The 26,579-nt window shown below is 36.7% G+C and overlaps 1 protein-coding gene across 10 annotated transcripts in view; it reads right to left on the bottom strand.

Annotated features, from left to right (window-relative positions):
• Window positions 1–26,579, bottom strand: part of MTA3 (metastasis associated 1 family member 3) — a 217,856-nt gene that overhangs the window by 20,695 nt on the left and 170,582 nt on the right. For 5 of the 10 annotated variants that reach the window (XM_058278468.2, XM_071208792.1, XM_058278470.2 and 2 more), the window contains 5 exons: window positions 23,679–23,753; window positions 21,611–21,669; window positions 16,704–16,828; window positions 14,029–14,180; window positions 11,547–11,769 (listed from right to left, as the gene is read on the bottom strand). In XM_058278468.2, coding sequence (XP_058134451.1) covers window positions 11,547–11,769; window positions 14,029–14,180; window positions 16,704–16,828; window positions 21,611–21,669; window positions 23,679–23,753 — 634 coding nt within the window. Of the gene's footprint in view, window positions 1–11,431; window positions 11,770–14,028; window positions 14,181–16,703; window positions 16,829–21,610; window positions 21,670–23,678; window positions 23,754–26,579 lie in introns of those variants that run through there. The other 5 variants (XM_058278469.2, XM_058278472.2, XM_058278471.2 and 2 more) reach the window with 2 other exon arrangements.

Genomic DNA, 26,579 nt, shown 5'->3' with positions numbered 1-26,579 from the left:
TTCTAGCCACTGCATTTCTACATTATATAGAAGAAAAATTCCATAAAGTACAAGGTGGAACAAGTCCTAATATAAGATGAATCTGGTATGGCAGACGAGATTGGCAGCTGACAATAGTAACCGACAAGGCCATCCCTGACCCAGATGGAGAGGTCCCCACGGCAAAGCCTTAACCATCATGGCAAAACTCAATTCCATTAAACGAGTCTCAAAAGCATCATAATGGGCCATTTGGTTTTATCACTGGTTTCCTAACCTTCATAACCTACTATGATATCATTAGTGCTGAGATTTAAATGGTTACCTGTTTGCAGACAGAGTATTTGATCCATCAGTCAGAATAGGAAGATACTGTGGGGATGGATATTATCTCATTAAAGTTCTCATCACACTGCTCATGCCCTACCATAAGACATTTCAGACAGAAAAAAAATAATAAAGTGTATAACACAAAATACTCTCTATACTTTAATTTGCTGTCATTTGGATGGAAAAGAGTAGATATGGAACATGAATGCTTTTCTTACCCAAAAGTTAAGTTATGAGAACAGAGTTTTTGCAAGGACAAAACAAAACATGTATTGAAACTTTTTTTTTTTTAATTTGCAGGTATTGTCACAAGGCTTAACAGAGCAGTTTTAGCAGAAGTGATTTTAGTACATGTCTTTTTTCACATCCAAATATTTAAGAAATGGATTTTCTAATTCTACTAGAGGAGAGTCCTAGGGACCCAATTTTTCCTTTTATGGGCTAAGACATCATATTTCTAGACATACATACAGGATATTCCTTTGATGTCCATAGGAACTCTGAACTATTAAAACGTACAATTCAATCTAGAACTGCAAATAATTTAAAATAAAAATGAACTTTTTCATGAGCTCCAGCCCTGTTTCACCAAGGAAACTTTTTTCTATTAACTATTAAACAGACGTTAGGAAAATCGCATTTTAAAAAACATGACATTAATAAAAAAACAAAGTGCATACTGCAGAGAGCCTCAAATAACAGGAATCTGAATATGTACCCCAACCAGTGGCTAATTATTATCAAACGAATGACAGCTACAAATGATCCAATTTCTTTTCCTCCCATTCAGCAAATCGCTTTTGGGTGGGGAAAATTAAGCTATGAAGCTTTTCACCTGTTGTGGAATAACAGTGATAATACAGGCAGAAATATTAAGAGCATTTTTAGAGATCTGAAAAAACATTAACAAGCAACCCAAACTCAGTAAGGATTAAAAGATGCCTGTCAAATCACTGAGAGTTAATACTAAATAATTCCTTCTTACTATTTCACTTAAAATGTACATTACATTGGGGATGAGGACAAGAGAAAACTTTTGTTCTTCTCTATTCATCAAAATAAAGAGTAGATGCAGCTAACATTGTACTCAATGATGAAAGACTGACCCACTGAGATCAGGTGCAAGACAAGGATGTCCACTGTCACCAATGTTGTTCAATATAGTGGCTAGAGGTTCGAGCTAGAGCAGTTGGTCAAGAAAAAGAAATAAAAGGCATATAAATTGGAAAGGAAGAGGTAAAACACTATTCACAGATAATATGATCCTAAACTTAAAAAGTCCCAAAAAATCTACAACAAAGCTACTAGAGCTAATAAATGATTTCAGTAGTGTCAGGATACAAGATCAATATGCAAAAACCAGTGGTGTTTCTATATACTTGTAAAGCACAACCTCAGGAGGAAGTGAGGAAAAAAATTCCATTTACAATAGCGACTAAAAGAATCAAGTATTTAGGAACAAACCGAACCAAGGATGTAAAGCAATTGTATTCAGAAAACTACAATGCATTGCTAAAAGAAATTTTTAAAAGATCTATCTAAACAATTGGAAATACATTCCATGCTCATGGATTGGAAGACTAAATCTCATTAAAATGTCAATTCTACCCAAATTAATATACAGATTCAGTGCATTCCTGATAAAAATTCCACCAGCATTTTTTAAACAAATGGAAAACAAAATTATCAAATTTATTTGGAAGGGTTAGGGGCCCTAAATAGCTAGAAACACCTTAAAAAGGAAAAGCTAAGCTGGAGGACTTATACTTTTGGACTTTAAATCATATTACCTAGCTACACTGGTAAAAACAGGATGGTGGGAAGCGGATGTGGCTCAAGAGATTGGGCTCCTGCCTACCACACAGGAGGTCCTTGGTTTGGTTCCTGGTGCCTCCTAAAGAAGATAGTAAGCTAGCTCAGTGGGCAGATGCAACAAGTTGACACAACCAGATGATGCAACAAGAGACACAAGAAAAGCATAATGAGAGACAGAACAAAGCAGGGAGCAGAAGTTCCTGGTGTCTCCTAAAAGAGGATGAGCAGGATGGAAAGCTGGGACAACGGGCAGGGATGGTGAGCTGACGCAACAAGATAATGCAACAAGAGACACACAAGGTAAAACACAACAAGAGACACAACAAAGCAGGGAATGGGGGTGCTTAAGCAAGTAGTCACCTCCCTCCCACATGAGAGGTCCCAGGTTTGGTTCCTGGTGCCTCCAAAAGACACAGCACACAGCAAGGGCAAACAGCAAGGGGATAGGGAGAGATAAATAAATTAAATAAACCTTTGAAAAAGAAAAAAAAAAACAACCCACAACTAAACAGCATGGTACTGGCATAAAGACAGACATATAAACCAATGGAACCAAATTGATGGTTCAGAAACAGACCTTCACATGTATGGTCAAGTGATTTTTGGCAAGCCTGTCAAACCCACCCAGCTCAGGCAGAACAGTCTATTCAACAAATTGTGCTGAAAGAACTGGATATCCATAGTCAAAAGAAAGAAAGAGGACCCCTATCTCACATCTAACAAAATTTAACTCAAAATGGATCAGACCTAAATATAAAAGCTAGAATCATAAAGTTCCTAGAAGAAAATGTAGGAAACCATCTTCAAGACCTGGTGGTAGGTGGTGCATTCTTAAACCTTATACTGAAAGCACAAGCAATGAAAGAAAACACGGATAAATGGGACCTCCTCAAACTTAACACTTTTGTGATTTAAAGGACTTTGTCAAGAAGGTGAAAAGGCAGCCCACTTAATGGAAGAAATATTTGGAAACCACATATCCAATAGGGGCTTGAGTTCCACTGTATATGAAGAGATCATACAACAGTAAAAGAGAAAGCAATCCAATTAAAAATGGGCAAGATTTTAATAGACATTTCTCCAAAGAGGGAATACAAATGGCTAAAAAGCACATGAAAAAATGTTTCATATCATTAGCTATTAGGGAAATGCAAATCAAAATGATAAGATATCCTCCCATATTACATAGAATGGGCATTATTTAAAAAAACAAACAGGAAACAGTAAGTGCTGGAGAGGATGTGGACAAATAGGTACACTCCTTCACTGCTAGTGAGACTGTAAAATGGTGCAGACTCTGTGGAAGAGTTTGGTGGTTTCTCAGGAAGCTAAATATAGAACTGCCAAATGAACCAGACATTCCTCTACTAGGATTATATCCAGAACTGAAAACTGTGACACAAACAGACATGCAAATACCATTGTTCACAGCAGCATTATTCACAATTGCCAAAAGATACAAACAACTCAGGTGTCCATCAACAATGAATGGACAAATAAAATGTGGTATATACATATGATGGAATACTATGCTGCATTAAGAAGAAATGAAATTGGGACACATAAGATAACACGGGTGAATCTTGAAGACATTATCCCAAGTGAAATAAGCTAGACACAAACGGACAAATATTGCATGGTCTCACCAATATGAACTAAATACAGAATAAACTCATGGAGTTAAAACATAGAGTATAGGCTATTAGGAGATAAGAGGAGGGCTGAGGAGTACTGATGCTTAATGTATGTATAAACTTTAATTAACTTGACTGTAAATGTATGGAAATGGATAGAATTTATGGTAACAAGTTACAGTGAGTAGCAGGTGGTTTATAAATGAGATTATGGCTGAAAAGGGTAGTCTAGGGATGTAAATGTCAACTGAAAGAAAACTAGAGAATAATCTAAGGACTGACTAACAGCAAGCCCAGAGATTGATGAAAATTGTGGTTAACAGAACATATGCTAGGAGGTGGATGTGCCTCAAGCAACTGGGCTCCCATCTGCCATGTGGGAGATCCAGGGTTCAATGCCCAGGGCATCCTGGTGGGGGCAGACTGACCCATATGGTAGGCTGGCCCACGGGGAGTGCTGCCTGGTGCAGGAGTGCCAGCCCACGTGGAGAGCTGATGCAGCAGGATGGTGCGACTGGGGGAGATATGGAGGACAATCAGTGGGTGGTATGGCAAACCAGGAGCTGAGATGGCGCAGGGGAGTGATTGCCTCTCTCCCGCTCCAGGGCGTCCCAGGATCGGTTTTGGAGCCGCCTGATCAGAGTACGGGTGGACAGAGGAGAGTACGCAGCAGGTGGACACAGAGAGTAGATGATGAAGGGAGGGGGGAGAAATAAAATTTTTTAAATAAAATAAATAAATCTTAAAAAATACTAGAAATGCAAGAATGTCCTGTGAACTAGAATGGATGTATGTCACTATTGCAGGGTGGTGGGAATATGGAGAAGCATGGGAAAAATACAATTAATGTATTTTTAACAGCAATACTGTAATATTCTTGAACCAATGTCAAAGATGTACTATGTTAATAATAAGGGGGTATGGAAAAAACATGCCTAAATTATGCTGTGGACCGTAGTTAGTATTAAGAGTCTGATGATATTATCTCACAATCTGTAACAAATGATCCACAATGATGTGGTGTGTTGGTGAAGGGCTGTTGCATGGGAATTTACACATATGCATGACTGTTTTTTAAGTTCACAACTTCTGAAATTTAAAAAATTAAAAAAAATTTTTTTAAACCATACCTAAAAATATATATAAAGAGTGGATGAACTATCTTGAGTATTTCTTCACCATCTTGAACAAAGACAACTGTTATTTTACCAGTAATAATATTAGCTTTGCTCTATTCCACAGTCCAGGAAGGTCCAAAGGAAAAGGGCCGGTGCGGCTGCAACTGAAGGGCTTGAAACACGTTCCCGTATCACTGCCACCTTGACAAGAATCAACAAATCCATGAAAGGGGTCATCAAGAAAATACTCAAAGATATTTTCTTTTAAATTATACTAATTACTCATAAGGAAGATTAATTACATGATGTTCCAAGTGATAATTTATATTACAGAGCACTGCTGAATGGAAAATCTAAGCCCGTTAGAAGGATCCATATTTCACTGAACCCTCTTTACTGTGCTTTAAAGAAACTATTGGTAGCAAGAATTATCAGTTTCAGCTATGAAGAATTTGGGAAGAAAGGTGTTAAGAAAATGTAGTCACTGTTCAACATCAGCTACCCAGTGACAAGCCCTGAATACGAATGGAAAAATGTTCTCTGCCCTGAGGGAATTATCATAAACGCAGGATTACCAGGTCTATGCTTGAGTTAGTTATAAGAGAATCTTGGTCAAGACCAGGCCAAACAGTGGTGCCACATGTCAGTCCCCAAATTACTCAATTAACTCTATTTAAGCAGAGACTATTCATTAGTATCATAAAAAGAGCACAGAAAAGGAAGAAAAGCACACCCGAGAAATGTCCAAAGAACCAAAAGGAATCAAAATCTGCACAGGAGAACATCTGCATCTCGCTCAAGTTATCTGACCAAACAGAAGGCACATTTCTTTGGCTTCCTATGAAATGATCTCTTATCCCCTTGATGTAAACCTGGAAAGGGTTACTTTTATTGTTACTCATGGATATTTTCCTGAAAAGTTATGGAAATATTAGGAGAGAAAATGAAATAGAAGAACTTCAAGAAGCACATACTGAATTAAAATTCACAAAACATCTTACATGGGCTGTCAAGATTGCAGTCAAAATAAAATCACCAATAGAATTTTCTATTCTTATATAGAATACAGGAATTGTAAAAGCACTTCTAAGCAAGACACAAAACCCAGGTACCATAAAATATATTTGAAAAACTCAACTACATTTTTAAAAATCCGCTTGGAAAATACATCATTTTTTAAAAAGACAAATGAGAAAATATTTTCATTGCATATCACAGATTAAGAACTATTGTCCTTAAAATATAAAAAGTATCCATAAGTCAGTAAGAATAATAAGAATAATAAGCCACCTATCCAGTAGCAAACAGACCAGGGACAAAGCTAGTTGAGAGAAAAGTAAGTGCAAATGACTACCAAATATATGCAAAGATTTCTTATTCCTAACAAGAAAAACAAACAAAAATAACTTATATGTCATCTAAGCTACTCAAGATTGATAACACTGCTGGCAGGATTCTAGAATGACAGGCATTCTCTAGACATTGTAGGTAGGAGTGTAACTTGATCATTTTTCTGGAGGACAACTGGGTAATGACTATCAAAATTCAAAATGCGTGTTTCTCTTTACAGTCTTCTTAAACAAATGGTGCTAGGAAAACTGGATTTCCAAATGGACCTCTACACCTCACACCATGTACAAAATTAAGTTGAAACAGATCAATGATCGAAATATAAAAGCTAAAGCCATAAGAAAAAAATTAAAAGGAAACATAGGGTAAATCTTCATGACCCTGAATTTGGCCATGGATTCTTAGATTTGACACCATAAGCACAAACAATAAAAGAAAAAAGAAACAAACTGGACTTCATCAAAATAAAAAGTTTTGTGCAATGAAGGACATTATCATGAAAGTGAAAAGACAACCTACAGAATGAGAGAAAAATAGTTGCAAATCATCTATCTGATAAGGGTTTAATAGCCAGAATATATAAAGAACTCCTAAAACTTAAGAAGACAAACAACCCAATCAAAAAGTGGGCAAAGTGTATCTTTTCCAAAAAAAGATACACAAATGGCCAACAAACATAGGGAAAGATGCTCAATATTATTCATCACTAGGGACATGTATATCAAAACTATGAGATACCATTTCATACACACTAGGATGGCTCTTAATAAAAAAAGAGAAAATGACAAGTGTTGAGGAAGTTGTGGAGAAATTGGAACCCTCATGCATGGTTGGTGAGGATGTAAAATGGTACAAGTGCTCAATAAAATTAAATATAGAACTACTTTATACAATCAAAAGAATGAAGCAGGGGCTCCAACTAATACTTGAACACCAATGTTCAAAGCAAAATCATTCACAATAGCCAAAAGGTAGAAACAACTCGCATGTCCATCAACAGACAAATGGATAAAGAAAATGTGACCTATACATATGATGGAATATTACTCAGCCATAAAAAGTAATGAAGTTTTGACCATGCTATAGTATGGGTGAACTTTGAAAATATTACACTATGAGAAATGAGCCAGACACAAAAGGGTAAGTAAATATTGTATAATTCCACTAATATGAAATATCTAGAATATGCAAATTCACAAAGACAGAAAGTAGATCAGCAGTTATCTCCCCCTAGGGGAGGTGGGAGTAAAAAGTTACTGCTTAATGAGTACAGGGCTTCTGTTTGGTGTGATAGAAAAGTTTTGAAAATAGATAGTGATGATGACTGCATATTGTGAATATAATTATTGCCACAGAACTGAACACTTAAAAATGGTTACTGGGAAGCAGACTTGGCCCAATGGATAGGGCGTCCGCCTACCACATGGGAGGTCCAAGGTTCAAACCCAGGGCCTCCTGACCCGTGTGATGAGCTGGCCCATGCGCAGTGCTGATGCGCACAGGGAGTGCCATGCCAAACAGGGGTGTCCCCTGCATAGGGGAGCCCCACGTGCAAGGAGTGCACCCCATAAGGAGAGCCGCCCAGTGCGAAAAAAGCACAGCCTGCCCAGGAGTGGTGCTGCACACACACAGAGCTGACGCAGCAAGATGACGCAACAAAAAGAGACGCAGATTCCCAATGCTGCTGACAAGAATACAAGCAAAGAACACACAGTGAATGGACACGGAGAGCAGACAACTGGGGAGGGGGAGAAGTGGAGCAGGGAAGGGGAGAGAAATAAATCTTTGAAAAATAAAATAAAATAATACAAATGGTTACTTTTATGTTATACATATTTAACCAAAACAAACAATTTTAAAGTAATTTAAAAGATGCACAGACTAGGTTTAAACAGATAGACAGTGGTTATCTTGAAGAGGGTAAACCAGGAATGGGAATGGGGATGAGATTTGTATACATATTTTTAAAAATCTGTATAAGATTTCAATGTATCTACTCATACACAAATTATTATTAAAAATAAAATCTCTACCAAAATTTTATCAAAATAAACTAAACCAAACTGTTCTAATATTAGAGTTTAAAATTTCACAGATGTTTATACAATTTATTACACAACAGTAACTTTGGCTGAGAAATCTTTAGTTGGATCCACTTCTCTAGGCAAACTTCAGCATCTATGGAACATTGTTAATTCATCCACTTCTATTTAAACTGAGTCTCTGAGCAGGTCGAATCTCAGAGGGTGATAATCCTGTGTTCAACAGGTGTGGGGTGATCCTGGATATCTTGTTGACAATCTTGTAATGTTTGGTGACAACACACATTATAGCTTTTTTTACTGGGGGTGGGGGAATGGGAGGTCAAGGGAGAGAAGAGACGGTGCAATGTTTCGGTCTGCAGAGCTTACCAAGGATACAATTTTGATCTACCAGTCCATTTCTGATAAGCACTATCTAGGTGTTAAAACTGGCTTGAGCTTTCTACCAACATTAGTAATTTTGGGCATGGACTTTATATTCATAGAAAGGCATAATATATTACAATAAATAGTTATTTGGCAAAACTGATTTTTTAAATCTTATTTTCATCTATATCTCATGTATACCTTTCTAAACATATGGTAGTTTAACTATATACTTATTTCAGTTTTCTAATTATCTTGAATAGAAAATATGTTCCCACAGCTCAAAATTCAAAATGTTTAAAAGGATTAACAATGGTAAGTCTCCTTCCCCTCTTCCCTTCAGCCTCCCAGTCCCCCTTCCCACAGATGTTATTACGATTTGAGATATTGTACGCGTATGCAAGCAGAGTGCCCTGTTTACTCTACTATAGTTCTTAACACAGGTTTCCTAATGAAAATAAGACAAAAGAGCATTGCTGTAACCAACCCCCACCCCTAAATTTCGTCTAAACAGGGCTTAACTTAGAAATCAAGAACCCATAGTACGTCTATGCTCTCCCCGATCTGAGAGTTTATCTCCTTTGCTCTTCACTGCTTCACTCTTTTGCAGCCTGTTGTCCCACAGACTCTGCCACAGCATTGGTTGTGACAGTGCTGCCAAGGCCAGAAGCCATAGAAGGGGTCAACCAACTTCTCTAGGGCATAAAAGAGAAAACTCTCAGGTTCACATGGAAAGCTATTTTCCTCCCTCAACAAGTCGTTCAATTTGTCAAAAGTGCATTAATTAGAGCTCTTCATCCATCAATGTTTTAGCACCATAAGCTTCCATCTGACCTGAAAACACATTCATAGTGCATCACGGTGATTTTCTACTTTTTTTGGACAGTGAGGTGGGGAGGGTGTCACCACCACCTTTGAGAAATCAATGAAAACTTATAGATCCCTCACTGAGATGGTGGACAGCAGACATGGTTGTCTTTGAACAAACAAGCCAAGATCAAGGGATCTGCTGAAGAGGTTTTAACAACTCACATGTAAGAAGGGAAAAGATGGTGTAAGAATCACTTAGATGCTGGGAAAAGAGAGAGTTCATTAGTTGCTTGTCAAAAAAAAAACCCAAAATAACACTACTCCTAAAATCTTATAATTTTAAATCTCAGGAGTAAAATTAATTAGTCTAAGAATCTGATTCTACATGTAACATGATGACCAATGAAGAAAAATACAAAATATAATGTAATAAAATAAGCTCTTGGAATCTCATCACAACAAATGACTGCTCTTTTTTATTTTAATCTATGTTCATAAAAATACAGATAATCCTAATTCTTTTTTTCTTAGAAGCATGGCCCTTTGACTGAGAAAAAAATTAAAATGAGGCAACAGAGAAACATAATTCATTGAAGAATAATGAAATAAAGACAATGTGCAAATGAACTGAGAAATTAACAGAAGAGTCACAGGAAACAGAAGCTTCCTCAGTAGCCAATTTAGTTGGGGATGGTTTCTTTTCCATTCACAGGAACAAAGATGATACTGGATCCCAAACAATTTTAATGGAAGAATTTCATTCATTTTCTTTCTCAAATGTTTATGATATTTTGATGTGTTCTAAATCAGAACAGTTTAGATGAATATGAATGTATTTGATTTCCTAGTTCCTTAAAATGGGTAAGTGATCATGACCTAAGACCATGAACTCAGAAATGCCAGCTCCAAGCCATGTGAGACTAAGTTCTCAATTATGCATGAGTCTAATGCTGTAGCTAATTTTCACTACATGATACTCTTGAGACTGCCACCATTTGTCACTCCCTTTACAAAGCACCTTTTTTCCTCCCCTTATCGAAGAAATTTAATGCCTTTCATCTGTTTTGCTGAAAATTAACTTTAGGAACAAAAATTGTTTTTCAATCCTTATTCCTTTAAAAACATCTACTCAAGGTCTTTAAGATTTCCTATCTGTTAGGCCAGAAAGCTTCAGAAAGTTAGTTTTCTCATCCCTTAAAGAAAAAAAGTTGCAGGCACCTAACATGCTAGCCAGGAACATGACTAAAAACTAGCGAGACTAGCTTGTATGTTGTTAGCATACAAATTATGGACACATTTTCCAGTGCAAGGAACAGAACAATCCACAAGTCACTGACACATAGGACCTTTTTTGTTCTAACAAAAAAAAAAAAAAAAAAAGGAAACATAAGCAAGACTGAATGTGTTGGAAATGATGGTCATGTAAATGTTATGTGGAAATATATATGACACATGATTATGAAATGGAAACTAAACAAATAGAAAGAATGCTCAAACACAAAGTCTGACTCTAACTTCTAAAACCTAAATATGTATTTTCAGAAAATTCACCAAAAGACTTTACAATTAATTTTAATTTGTCAAATCTTCTAATAAATATAGCCTATTATGAAGCACCGTGGATTTCCATGTTGGATGACAACTGTAAAAGTATCGTGGGAAAATGAGGTTGAAAAAGTCACACAATTCTTGATTAATGTGGATGGGAAGACTGGATTTTGCTCTCTCGATAATGGAGTCTCATTCTAACACCATCTTAGGGAATACATTGTGGCACTACCTCACAGGTAAGGGGGCTTCAAAAAAGGCCCTTTAGGCAATTTCATCACAAAATCCCACTGGATAGGATCATCTCCAATCAATCTTTTGCTGAGTACTATTCTCTAATAAAAATTACAGAGGTCTCAAAAAATTTTTTTTCAGGTTGGCATGATACAAATGGCAGCAGACAAAAACAATGTTAAAAAATAAACCAAATAAAAGGCTGTACACAAGAACTTATGTTTATTGCAAACAAAAAAAAAAAAAAAGAGAGAGAAAGGGAAAGACAGAAAATGGTCAGAAGCACAACACATAAGGTTAAGAATTTAAAAGCATCTTACATTCTGCCCTAATGGCAGCATAATTAATAGGAACAAACGGTCGTCTTGCTGCCTGCCGCAGCCGGAGGGTATTTTTGCAGACCTGACGAGCAAATTTTGTGAAATATGTAGTGTGAAGGAAGAAAGCTTGGCGGGTCTTCACTGCGGACTTTGGACTCCCAGTGTTTCGGACTGGCATCCCCTGCATGGCCTGGCGGGACATATGACTTCTGACACGGGCATCCTGCAAAATCAGAAACCAGCGAAGACTTAAAGCACAGAACTTGTCAAAACACAGTACTACTTATATCGTGCTCAAGAAAAAGTACGAATCTTAAATCTTCCATTGAAGTGTCTATAACTTAGTGCCCTACCCTCAATATTACAGAGAATTAAAAAGTATGCACATTTTGGGAGGAAGTGACCAGAGCTGGATAGGGTGGAGGGTGTAATACTACACTTTGCTTTTGTTTTAACAGGGGACTGAACCTGGGACTCATACATGGGAAGCAGGCATTCAAACCACTGAGGTACACCTGCTCCCCAATACTTGGATTTTGAATTGACCTTAAGAATCCAAAATAAGATGCTTTTTTTGAAGCTGAACAAATGTTATGTTAATATTACAAAATGTTAACAGACAAAAAACTCACATTATGTTAAGTGAAAGAAACCAGACACAAAGTATTACATACTGTAGAGTCCATTTATATAAATTGAAAATATAAGTCAATTTATAAAGATGAAATTAGATTAGTGGTTATTTATGGTTGGGGAAGGAATGCTAAGGGTTGTGGAGTTTTTCTCTTTGGAGTAATGACATTTTTCTAAAAATTTTTTTTGTGGTGATGTATGCACACGTTATGACTATACTAAAAGTCACTGATTACACACTTTGGATAAATTGTATGGTATGTGAGTATATCTCAATAAAAATGCTTAATCAATAAATAATTGTGCAGAATTAACCAGAAATAGCAGCTATGTATAACGGGAAACAGAGAGACTGAGAGGTGAAGAATTTTATTATTATTATTGAAATAATGAAAATTTTCTAATAATTATTGAAGTGATGAATGCACAACTATGTGATCACACCAAGTACCACCGATTGTACACTTTGGATGAATTGTACGTTTTATTAATATGTATCAATAAAACTGATTTATTGAAAGAAAAAGAAAAAAGAAAAAAAAACCAACAACCATGAGTTTTTGTAGCAAAGATGGGACTGTTAAACATGGATAAGAACCAGAGAAATCACTTTTGTGTTATATCTGGATCACAAAAGCATGGTTACATTCTCTGAGCCATCCCTTGTTTTCTACCAGCTTTCTCTGCTAGAGTGTTAGTGGAAGCCTGAGGAGCAGGTACTCTGACTGAATACTATACACAGGCTGGTGGTATCCACTGAAACAGTCCAAAATGGATTTTGTCCTCATAGTAACTTATTCCAATTACGGACAAGACCCTGGGAATGAGAGAATGGGAAGCCTTTCTAATATAATAGTTTTGTGACCCCATCCAATTAAAAAACCAAAAACAAAATCACATTCACAATAGGAAAAAAAACACTATTTTATTATTTTAATATTTGACTCAATTTGTATGAATTATATTAGTTATTTTATGTAATAACCCACATTTTCCAACAGTATCTAAACTTTGCAAAGTGTTTCCAAAAAAAGCAATTAAAACAAATATTCAATCTGTAAGCTCTCTGTTTACGCTAACACCTCCCACATATATTATCCTTCTTTTGTCTGAGTAATCTCAAAAGAACAATATTTTGAGTACCTGAGAAAATATGATTTGTCTCCACTGCTCTCTACACACCCATGCTGAGCTATGTTGCTATGTTTAGCTATGAAAATAGCTTGTTTTTAAAGATTTTTTATCTATCTATCTATCTATCTATCTATCTATCTATCTATCTATCTATCTATCTATCTATCTATCTATCCATCCATCCATCCATCCATCCATCTATCTTCCTGTTTCCTTGGTTTATTTTTGGAGGCACCAGGAGCTGAACCCGGGACCTCTGATGTGAGAGGACGGCACTTAATCGATTGAGCCACCTCCATTCCTTGCTTTGCTGTGTCTCTGATGATGCTTTTTTCTTCTTTTATCTCTTGTTGCATCACCTTGTTGCATCAGCTTGCAGCGCCTGGCGGTCAGGTTAGCTTGCTGTCTTGCTAGTCTTACTGGAAACTTCCAAGCCCTGCTTTTGTTGTGTCTCTCACGTTTTTTTCCTTGTGTCTCTCCTTGTTGCTTTATCTTGTTGTGTCAGCTTGCCATGCCTGCACATCATGCCAGCTCGCTGTCTTCTTTAGGAGGCACCAGGAACTGAACCATAGACCTCCCATGTGGTAGGCTGGAGCTCAACAGCTTGAGGCACATCCGCTTCCCTGTTTGTTTTTAAATTACCCTATATTGTACTTCAGTTTCCCAGGAGTGATCTAGCCATTGACAAATATGACATTAAATGGAAAACACGGACCTCTGTAGTTGGGCTGGGAGATAACTTCTCTTCTTCTGATTGGGTAGGCATTTTCAGGCCTCCATACTTTTTCCAATATAGCCAACAAGTCGCACATAATCTACACTGCATATTTGGTGGGCCCCAAGAATACCATTGATGAGACTGTGTAGCTAAAGATGGAGGGGGGGAAGGACAAAAAAATGCTGTATCACTAATGTGTAACATCAGTACAAACATCATCAAATATTTCAAAAATACTCCAAAGCCATCTTTAGTTTACAATGTTATTTTTCTTTCCCTCGCTTAAAATCCAAATATAAAAGTACAGTATAGACATATTTTTTCAAGACTCATTAGAGAGGCACCGTACATTGCATATTGTGCTGTTGACATAATTACTTTTCACTGTGTAAAATTCTGGAAATAAGTTCTCAAAAAGGTATTATTACTATTAGAGATCTACATCAAGGTTTCCGAATCTATGATTTAGAAACCCTCAGCGTTTATTCAAAGGTGCTCAGGAGTCCCACTGATAAAGGCAGGAATGGTATTTGGTATCTGTTTTCCATTCCTTTATTTTAATCAATAGGCAAAATAATCATTTAAATGTTTCTCTCTTTGAAACCAGAAACCCTTTCAAGACTATGAATACATTTCAAGTGAACATTTGCAGCTGATGTCACAGAAGGCTCAGCCTTAGAAACTCAGATGAATACTGCAAGTCTGCGTTAGTTTCATTTTGCAGTTTAAATTACTAAATTTTAAATTACATTTAAAGTATTCCCACCATGGATGAGAAGTTTAAGATAGAAAACACTAACACTGACACAGAAGTTAATGAGGTGCGTAAAAATTATAACTCTGTGAGTTGCCTCAAAACATTCTTCTCTAGATATGCAAATTAACCTTATCAGATCAAATGTTGATACAGCACTTCAAGGTGCTGACTAATATTTCACAAACTATTTCAAAAAGAGAAAATACAGTGACCATTTTATTTAAACTGCCTTTTAGTTTATCGGAGATAATACTGGGTGTCCACTATTTGTTATTTTTGGAAAAGTCTCTGGGCTTATAATTTAAAAATAATTAAGTTGAGTTAATTTTTCTTAAGCACAATTTTAGGAAGTCTAAATATTAGGTTGTGGATCTATTTTGGTTTCTGAATATAAAATTTCACTCATATTGTAATATATTTCTTCACCCAAACTTATCATGACATGTCATTTTAATATTTGTCTACAAATGACTTTCCCCTTAGATAATTTACTCAAATCCAATTACAGAGTATCGTTTGCTAAACAGAAAACACCAAATTCTATCCTTCTACAAAGATAGATCTTACATATTTATATTAAACTACATTTTATGACAGACTAATTAAAATTACTTATTTGTCTTGTCATGTACACATAAAAATGACAAAATAAATATTTAAAGGGATATGTGAGACTACATGAGTGTGAAAGGGATTTGGAGGACCAATATAAGACATTTTAATCTACTACAGTTTGTCTGCAGCATTCTTTTTATTTTCATTTAAATTAATTAAGCTTCAAAGTTGAAGAATTCCCAATTCAAAGACATTTATGATGCTACCTATGTAAAATCTTGACCAAAAGAATCTAATTTCCCCAAATCGTTTCACTTTGTGCTGCCATGGTGCAGAAAATGGTCAGACACATCCCCATGTACCATTTCTATGAAGTCAGAAATTTGTCTGGCTCACACCATCCCTGCGGTCAGGAGAGATAATTATACGATTTGGTCTTAAAAGGCTTTTCTAAGGCTGAAGCCTGGGGTGGAGCAGGGAGGAGGTGTGCAAGCTGCCCTCATTCCTGTATCCTTAAGGCAGTAGGCTCCATCTGTACCCAAAGAGCTGGAGGGGGGCAAAAACCTGGCACCAAGTGGGCTTTCAACAAACATTGGTTTCTTTTTCTCTCCCACTCCAGGTCACTTTGACTGAAAGGAAACAGATGAGAACGTCACCAGTGCCCCATTAAGAGATTAAACTATTGCTTGAGATTTAAGTAAACATGTAAGTATACCAAATAGCTAACAGTCCTTATTAACAGCCCCATTTCACATCCCGGGCAAACACAATCTGACACTGACACTGCCTCTAGCAGGTTTCCACGGGGATAAGCACGGGGGAGCCTTGTGGCCAAAAGCAAATGCCACAGGACAGCATCTCCCACAGTGGTGGTCTGAGGGAACCTCGTCTGAGAACGATGAACAGTAGCTTCAGTACACACAGGTCTTTCCTACAGAATTATACGGAGAAACTCCAAGAAGGATTTGGTACATATCATGGGACCATGGTTTGTATAAAGCAAATGACAACTCTGAACGGAATTGAGGAAACACGGCTGTGGAATACTCAGCCAACAGGGGACCCCACGGAAGCAAATCAAAGGAAATCCAATGTCTGAATTTAGTGCCTGGAGCATAATAAGTGTGCAAGCAATGGTCCCTCTGCTCCAGAAGGAAGGTGACATTGGGCATCTATTCTTTTCGGAGGGTACACTGCTCTGCTTTCTGCCCAAATGCCATGACCGGCTACACCACCGAGACAGCTGCTCTACCGAGACAGCTGCTGCACAGCTCCCAGCCCACAGTGCCGGCAAAGCTCCCTGCACTTAGCAAGGACAGGCCTCACCAGAGAAAAGACAGCGATGCTGGAGGAAACTTACCATAGCAGCTCTCACAGGCTCGCCCTAAGAGGGGATTCTGAGGCTGGAATGTGGTCCCCACGGCTCCATTCACAGCGCCAGGTTTGCTGTTGCTGGTAGATATTTGGTTGGGATTTGGTTTGCTGCTTTCGATGAAATGTAAAGTGAGGTGATAAAATGATTTGTATAACAAGGCAAAAGGCGCTTGATCTCAGCACTGATTAATCTTAACTGCACACAAACATTTTTAAATGTCTGGTGAAGAAGAAATAAACCGAAACGCAAGATGTTAAAATGAGCCCAAACCACTCATCTTTACAAAACAAAGGTGTGTTCAGGAAAAACTGAACTCAGACTGCCACTAACAAATAAACAGCCAAATCTCTTCTCTACCCAAATACAATTTTCTTAGAATACCCTCCAATGCTTTTGAAAGATAGAAGTTATTAAGCTTTATGACTTATAATCATAAATTCTCCTGAGAAAATGAAACAATTTTTTGGACCAAATAAAGCCAAAGGTAGGGCCTTTGAACAGTGCTGCCCCTGGGCCTGACGGCTTAGAGAAAAGCACAGCCACATTCCCACTGCTGGTGTGAGAGCTGCTGTCTCTCAACGCGGCTTCACAAGAGGAAGAGGCAGCATGTTCAACAGATATACCTACAGAGAAGTCAGCATTTCATGGGGCTTTCCATTGTCCATGGTAATCAATTTCTATTATGTTTGAATTTTAACTGAGGAAAATTATGTGGCATTTGTAATTAGAAAAACTAATAAAGAAAGGTATTTTAGAGTTTCTTTAATTTTTTTTTTTTAAGAAAATGGGTTTTTTTAGGAGGAGGAGGAAAAAGGAGATGTTTGTCAGAGCCTACATGCAATTTCTTATAGAGAGCATAGCTAACTTCTCCCTACCTCTCTAATTAACTCGCTCCTCCTGTATATAAGCTAGGCTCAAGAATACTCCACAGGTTCTGGGCACATGGTATGTCACCAATAAACTCATGGCTCATTTAACATATTTATTCAGTGCCTTGTAAACTAATTCCCTGACCTCTAGGAGCTTTCATTCAAGAGGAGGAAGACAGAAAATAAGCAAAATATATTAGTAAATTATTTATTAGAAATGAATGCTAAATGAATAAAAGTGAACTATATTTTATCTTTCCATGGTTACTGAAGTAATGAGAGATCAAAACTATCAAAACACTTGAGGAGTCTTGAATCAGCTCAGGAGTTTCCTCTTTGCTGTTTCCATTCCCACAATTCCATTTTCCAGCCAAAATCTAACATGGAAACCTGGTCTGTAAAGTAGGAAGTCAGAGTGACGATAAAGAACTGACTTAGGATTTTTTTTTGGCTGTTATAACTTGACACTCTCCCCCTGCCCATCACCTCAAGAAATCATTTAATCTCTATGTGCCCTGAGTTCCCTAGTTTGCAAATAGGGCAGTTATTTATAGTGATCTCTGTCAGCACTGGAATTCTGGAGAGAAATTGGTTTTAAAAATACAGTTTAATAAAGGCAGAATGTATTTCCCTTCTTACATTTTCGGATGAAAACATACAAAAGTAAAAGGGGTGATTTAGAATGACTTAAGGTTTCCAAAGATGATATGTTACAATATTTTTTTATTTTTTAAAAAATCTACTATATCTAGATAGAACTGATCATCCCTTAAAGACAAATGACTGATAAAATGCCAAAAGGGCTCCCAGAAAAATGAAAAACACTAACATCTAACCCAGGATTAAATAAGTGTTGAAAAGAGCTAAAACAAATTTACAGTTGAGCTGCCTGAAAAAAGAATGACAGTAAAACAAATTTAGTTGTTCAAATGAACCCGGGATGCTATCTGACTGCATAAACCACTGACCTTAATTATAATAATCACAAAAGAAAAATGAGAGTGCGAAGTCTGAATACAGACATAAGAATCATTAAAAATATGTTCTGCAAAACCAAGTACCTACAGATAATTCTCAGGGGACAAATGATTAATGTCATTGTGACAATGTGAATAAAACTTTACTGTGAGACAAATATATAAAAATATTTCTAAAGATTCGTTGTGAAATTGTCCTTCCTTTTGTCTTAACACCCAACCATCACTCCTCTCATTTGTGCTCCTCCCCTTCCCCTTCTTAGGACTCTGTATGCTAATTCTCTCTCCTCGACCCTCCTATTTACCACTGAAACATATTTTTCCTATTTAAAAACACTCTTCCATTATCCTATCCCAACCTTCCCCTTAAAGCCAAGAGCTCTCTCTCTAACTGCCCTTCCCAGTCAGTCTTCTTGAGAGCTGCAAATATCCGCAGCCTGCATGTCGTCAGCTCATACATGGTCCTCACCATTCCATTAGAGATTACAAGGACCTCCATGTTGCCAACTCACCAGCATTTGACCCTGTTAATCTCACTCCCCTCTTTAAATACACTGCTCTCTCAGCATCTGTGGAGTTTGGTTTCTTCTGGTTTCTTCGTAGCTCTCTAGGCAATCCATCTCCCTAGCCCCCCTACTCATCCCATCTATAAATACTGATTTACTCAAGGCTTGGGCCAAGGTCTTTTCTCTTAGTGTTCTCCCTAGGGAATCTCATGGATGGCTTCAAATACAGTACTATATGCTGATGAAGTTCAAATTTGTATCCCCAGACAAAACCAGTTTCCCCTGAGTTTGAAACCAATATATCTGACAGCCTATTTAACTCTACTTTGATAGTAAAAACTCAACATGTCCTAACCTGATTCTCTGGCATGTTTCTTAGCTTGGAGAATAGCATCCATTTACCTGTATGAGCCAGAAACCAGAGGCTTATCATTGAAACCTCCAAATAGCCCAGGGCCACTACTCTAGGTCAAGCTGGTATCACCAACTTCTTCAAGAATTTTGTTTGGTCTCCCTGCATCCACTCTTACCCTCCCTCCTCTAAACTATTTTCCAAAATATAACCAGTGATCTTCTAAATGTGCGGATTTAATCGTTATATTTTCTTGTTAACATTCATTTCCACTGTTCTTCAGATGGGTCAGACTCTTTCAATCTTGCCTGCTGTACTAGCCTCCCACAGCTCACCACTTCTCTTTTCACATTGCCTTTCTCTCAGCTCCTCAGTCTTGGGAGATCCATCAAAGGACTCTGCACCTTTCCATGTCAGGACCCCACAGGCCTGGAAAGCCTGTACTACCTGGCTAATTCCTCCTCATCCTCTACAGTTGAGGTAAACTCCTTTCCTTAAGGAAGTTTCCTAGTGGCATCAATCGAGTCTGGCCCCCAGTATAAACTCTCACAGAAGCTATTTTTCTCCACCATAGTACTCATCGCACTGGGTGGCTAGTTATTTAGGGGGTCTCCCTCACCCTAGAATATAAGCTCCAGAGAACAGCCTGTCTTCTTAACACTTTGTTTCTAGCACTGAAAGAGTGTTTTGCACACAGGAAGCTTTCCAATAGAATGACTGAATAAATAATTCTTAACCTATTATTTGTTATATTCTATCAGCATTAATTGGGGAATTCATCAAGGCACTTGCATTCTTATCCAACTCAATAATGCAGCTGCATATCTACTATTTATGTAAATAATTTAAAACAATTAGAAAAATTTTTTAAGCATGATTAGAAACTCTGTCTTGAGTTCTGAAAGTTATTCACACTCAGATCAGGAATTGGCAAAACAGACAATACTTCAGGTCTTGTGCATAACAGAATTTCTGTTACAGCCACTCAAATATAGTGTTGTAGCATGAAAGCACACAGAAAGAAACAGCTGTGGCTCAATCAGCTGGGCTGCCATCTACCATATGAGAGGCCCTGGGTTCATGTCCCAGGGCCTCCTTGTGAAAGCAAGCTGGCCCATGCGCCGGAGATAGCTGGCACAGCGAGATGACACAACAAAGAGAGACAAGCAGATACAGAAAAAATGCACAGCGAATGAACACAGAGAAGAGACAACAAAGAAAGGAACAAACCACAAGAGGAAGATTAAATAAATAAATAAATCTTTTTAAAAAAAGAAAAAAGAAAGCACACAGAGGACAATACTTAAATGAATGCACATGGCTATGTTGCAATAAAACTTCACAAAAAAACAGGTGGTGGGTAAGATTTGGCCCAATGTCTGTAAATTCCTGATCTCCGAATTAGATTAAGATTCCAAAATAAATGCAAAGCAGAATGGAAACAATTATCTGGGTTCTTAGTCAAAACTGAATAAATGCATTTTTCCTTTGATGGTGACAGCACTGTGAAGTATAAGAAAGCTGGTATGCTTGTATTTGAAAATCTAAGGCACATGAATCACAATAGTATTTTCTTTGGAGAGTGCCTCATATAAATTAGCCAAATAAAATACATAATTTGAAACAATTCTGTAGAAAGAATATTACAGCTCATAAAAATTACAGATCCTATAAATTACATGCTTTTTAAATTAAATCTGTTATTTGCCTTGAGGTAAATATCGGAATTTAATGTCCACGAGGCCTCCCATATATAAGAATATGTATTAAGTAATATATCTAAATTTATTAATCAAAAAGCTAGGTATAAAACAAATGTATTGAGGTCAAAGAGTGAGAATAATCTTGGAGTGGTACACAGAAATTTGTAATAAATTTCATTTTTATTCACAAAAGAACCTAAGCTAGCAGATATGCATCTCTGTATGTGTATATATATAGTATATAGTTGATGGAAATAAACATCCTTCCCCTGATCTGTATATTAGTCTATCCTGGAGATTTTTGCCAGCTGATTTTTCTTTCTATAAAATCGTGGTAAGTGGTATAATGAAAAGCAAGTCACATACTTCACAGAGGAAGAAATTAAGACACACAAAGAATTTCACGAATTTGGCTGACACTAAACAAAATGACATGTTTTGTACTGATATAATAAGATGATAAATAAAAGATTTCCATTACTTACTAAGTTGGGATATATACTTGTTTCAGTTTACTCTCAGCTTCTGCTGCTTTTAGACGTTTCTAATTCAAAAGATGGATAAAATATTTTACATATAATACCTAATAATTAATTCATTATCTTTTAAAAATCACAAGAAAATTAAATATCAAAGCATAATAATTTAAAACTTATCATTGTAAAGCAGGCTTTTCTATCATATGCAAACTCTTAAACTGCATTAATTTCCAAGAAAAGTCACTAGATTCTGATGTACAGAACTAGAAGTATTAATAATTTAGGCATATATTTTTAAAACAAATCAATGAACAACTCTATTTCCCATTCCTCCACAGATAGTCTTTTTTTTTATTTTAAAATTTATATTATATTTTATTCTATATTTGCTCTTCTGGGAGGAAAATAATCTTTCATTTTAGAAAAATATTCAGGGATGATAAAGTTGTATGTCCAACCAAAAGAAAGTGATGGTAACTAGTCTACATAGAATTAAGTAATCATTGACATGGCCCTCTCCTCCAGCTCTCAAATGTTGGTAGAAATGAAGTAAATGAAGCCTGGCTGAACTCACCTTGGATTTTATTGGAAACAATTAGAAGCCAAATGGAAGGAAAGGAATGGGAAAGAGATTATATAATCAATCCCAGGGACTGACCCAACACAATAACAAACGCAAATAAAGAAGGAAAATAAAATACAGTATATATCCAAAAATAAGACAAACCAGAATTTAAGGTAATCCTTCATTTCCCCAGTGAGGAGAAAACAAAAACATTTAGGGGAACAACTTGAAAATTTTAGAGACAGAGTTGAAACTTTGGAAATGGTTTTGTCTAAATATTTTCTAACCATCCATGATGTCATTTATCTTCACTAGCTTTAGGGACCCTTTTTTATTTGAACAACACAAGTGTCCATGACAAACGGTCTTCACTCTATCAATTATTTGAAATTAGCACTTTTTGAATTGTGTATGATGTTGACACTTGAAATTTTTCAACAAATCATGGCTACCTAGTCACTATTCTCTATTCAACAATATAACAACTTAATATGGCACTTTAAAAAAAAAGTGATCCTTAAAATGCATTTTGAAAACATCCAACTGTATAATCAAATACTTCAGAAAAATAATGTTTGTGTTAAATACCTTTGCCCCTCTTTTACCAGTTGTGACCTGTGATTAGATGGATATAAAACAGTACTGACTAAGGTCATTTCAGAAAGTGTACCTTTTCCCAAAAGTAATCTTATTCAAAAGAAAATAATTAAGAGAGTTAGAGGCATTTGAGAAGGACTCAAAAATAAAATGATTCCCTGCTTTAAAAATTAATTTTGAGGGAGTAGATGAGCTCAAGTGGTTGAGCACCTGCTTCCTACATACAAGTCCTGGGTTTAATACCTAACCTCGGTATTAAAAAAAATGTAAAAATTTGTACCAAATATTGTATAGTACCAAAAAAGAAATTTTGGTGCAAATTTGGAACAAAAATATAAAGTACTATTATTTTGTATAGTACCAAAGCATCAAACTAGTAATATTAACTACCACAGTTAAGGTCAAAGAATTAGGGGATATATCCACACAAATGTCATACAAGAAGGACTCAAAAAGTCTTTAAGAAAACAATGCAAGTTACATTTTTTTATGGCATTGGTCTAAATTTCCAATACATCATAAAAATAACTTGTTCAAAAGGTTTGTTATAGCATCACATCTTAGGACATTCCTGTCAACTACACTCAAAGACAAAGTACCAGTTACAAGCAAGGAAAAGAATGACTCTCTTACAGTATCTCTCACTGTCATCTTTCCAAAATATTTATCATAATGAAATGTGATATCAAGGCAATATTAAGACTAAAATCATAAAATTACTATCTTAAAAGATATGAAACCATGTAGTTTAAAATAGTCTAGGAAAGATAAAAGCAAGCAAATTTAAAATTAAGAATATTATTAAGAAATACAGACCTAAACAGAAACTTCATAATATTAATAATATGCATAACATTGGTAAAAATATGAAAACACTATGCATAATATTGGCAACAATATGAAAAAAATTACCTGCTGCACATATCTGTCAGTAGTTTTCCACATGTAATAATATTCAATGATGCTAGTCAATGATTTCCAAGGGAGCTAAAAGAATATTTAAACATGATAATGAAAACAAGCTACTGCACTGTTTTCCTTTAAGATCAATGCTTTAAAAATAATGAGACAAATATCCATATGGAAGATTCATTTCAGAATAAATGTTCGAAAAACTGAAATTATTTCTTAGCAAAGGAGTTAAAATCAGTTAGACACCCTAACATAATATGCATTCCATTTCTCACCCTCCATTTTGTTAAAAATTATAATATTATAACTGATTATATTGTATGAGTTACTCAGAAAAGTTGTCAGTTTACAGGAGAGGCTGCAGCACAATTTGAGAAATGATATTGAAATAGCTTTAGCCTGAGTTATTTTAACACCCAATAATGCCATCTACAACTGGGTGTCATTTGGGCTTTGGCATAATATTTCTCACCCTTTTCAAAATTGTTCTATTTCAACTTATTTGTTCTAAATAAAAAAACATGAATCTCTGATAAAGAACATAGCAGAGCATGGTTCCTACTAGAAAAACAGGAAGAGAAGACTATCTTTGCCTTTCCTAGTTATATTCAAAAACAGCCAAATGAGTTCTTCCTTACCCAGAGACCCACAACAAAATAATCTGTTCAAAATGTCTCTCAATTAAAGGGATTTGTCACCACAGATGCAAATCAGAACCGGCCAAACTTTGAAGAAGTTAACTCTGTTAACTCTAATGAGTTCTGGTTGTTATGGCAGATTTTACAGATCAGGTGACTCAGCACTCTCTCTGACTCCCATTTGGCTTGTCTTAATGCACCAAAGGGTTAAGAAGTTTAAAATGCTATTTCTAAGTAACAAAAGAAAAGAAAAAATAGATAAAATGGACTTCACCAGAATTTAAGAACTTTTGTACATCAAAGAACATTATCAATAAAGTGAAAAGACAACCTACATTTGGGAGAAAGTAGTTGGAAACCATATATCTGATAAGGGTTTACTATTCAGAGTATATAAAGAACCCATACCAGTCTCGAAGCCAAACTCAGCATGTAAATGCAATGCCTTCCCCCCAGCGTGGGACATGACACCCGGGGATGAGCCTCCCTGGCAACGAGGGACCACTATCAACTACCAACTGATGATGCAACTGGAAAATGACCTTATACAGAAGGTTCAATGCGGATCAGCAGAATATCCATGTCTACATAAAATACCATGACTTTAAAATGCTGTTTGACCTAAAGTAAGGGGGAAATGGAAAGGAGAAATGAGTTTATATGGCTACGAGTTTCTAAAAAAGAGTCTGGAGGCTGGCAGAAGGTTTGCCCTCATGCACAACTGAGCAGAGTCAGAGAGACAGATAAAGCAGATACAACCCCCAGATATTGGTTCCTTTGAGGGCTAAAGAGACCCATGGGAGTTATGGTCATGGCCGATGGGGTTAACTACCAGGGCAGATGGCCCCTCTTTGGAAATGGTGTTTATGTGTGATGAATCTGGACTCAGATGGGATCTCCCTTCATAAGACTTTCATGCCAATGTGCTGGAGGTGCAGTTAATTTTGGGGTTTAAGATATATTTAGGGGATTTGAATCTCTGGACTGATAATGTGATAGCCAGATCCTGAGCCTCAACAGACTCCAGCACCTACAATCTGATTTATTGGACTTACCACACTCAGCTAAGATGGAGTTGAAGAAGGACAACCACCACACCATGGAGCCTAGAGTGATTACAACTGAAAATGGGAGGATTGCATCCAGCATCCAGGTGGAATCTGACCCTCCTCTTGACATAGAGGTGCAATGGACACAACCAATCCAATGTCCACATAGAAGAGGTGGCATTGGAATGGGAAAAGTGGACATAGTGGAGGAAGGGTATGGGGAAAGGCAGGAAGAGATGAGAGGTGGAGGCATCTTTGGGACATGGAGCTGCCCTGGATGGTACTTCAGAGGCAATCACCGGACATTGTAAATCCTCACAGGGCCCACTGGATGGAATGGAGGAGAGTATGGGCTATGATGTGAACCAATGTATATGAGGTGCAGAGGTGCCCAAAGATGTACTTACCAAATCCAATGGATGTGTCATGATGATGGGAACGAGTGTTGTTGGGGGGGGGAGAGGGGGGGTGAGGGGATGGGGTTGAATGGGACCTCACATATATATTTTTAATGTAATATTATTACAAAGTCAATAAAAAATAAAAAAATTAAACAAAAAGAAAACCTAATTTAAAAATGGACAAAGGACCTAAACAGACATTTCCCCAGAGAAGATCCAGAAATGGCCAAAAAGCACAGGAAAACATGCTCAGCACATCATTAGCCTTTATGAAAATGCAACCACAATTAGAAAAATAAAAATAAAACAACAACAAAATAAACCTCACCACAATTAGAACCACTTCACAACCATTAGAATGGTTGTTATTAGAAAAAAAAGCAAAACACAACAAAAACAAAATAGGTGCTTGTAAGGATACAGAGAAGAAACTTAGTACATTGTTGGAAGGGATGTAAAATGGTGCATCCCTGCGGAAAACTGTGACAGTTCTTGAAAGGTTAAACATACAGGTACATTTGACCCTGCAATCCCACCTCTAGGTATATACCAGAAGAACTGAAAGCAGGGACTAGAACAGATATTTGTATACCAAGGTTCACAGCAGCATTATTCATAATAGTCAAAATATGGAACAACTCAAATGCCCATCGTAAGATGAGTGGATACACCAATGTTGTATATGCATACAAAGGAATATTATTTAGCCTTAGAAAGGAATAAATGTTCTGATACATGCCACTATATACATGAACCTTGAAGATATACTGAGGGAAGTAAGTCAGGCAATAAAGGACAGATATTTTGATTCCA

This window comes from Dasypus novemcinctus, chromosome 17 (assembly GCF_030445035.2).
Source record: "Dasypus novemcinctus isolate mDasNov1 chromosome 17, mDasNov1.1.hap2, whole genome shotgun sequence".
NCBI classification, from domain to species: Eukaryota; Metazoa; Chordata; class Mammalia; order Cingulata; family Dasypodidae; genus Dasypus; species Dasypus novemcinctus.
The sequence above is the reverse complement of the archived record's forward strand: the minus strand, read 5'-3'. Positions and strand labels throughout refer to the sequence as shown.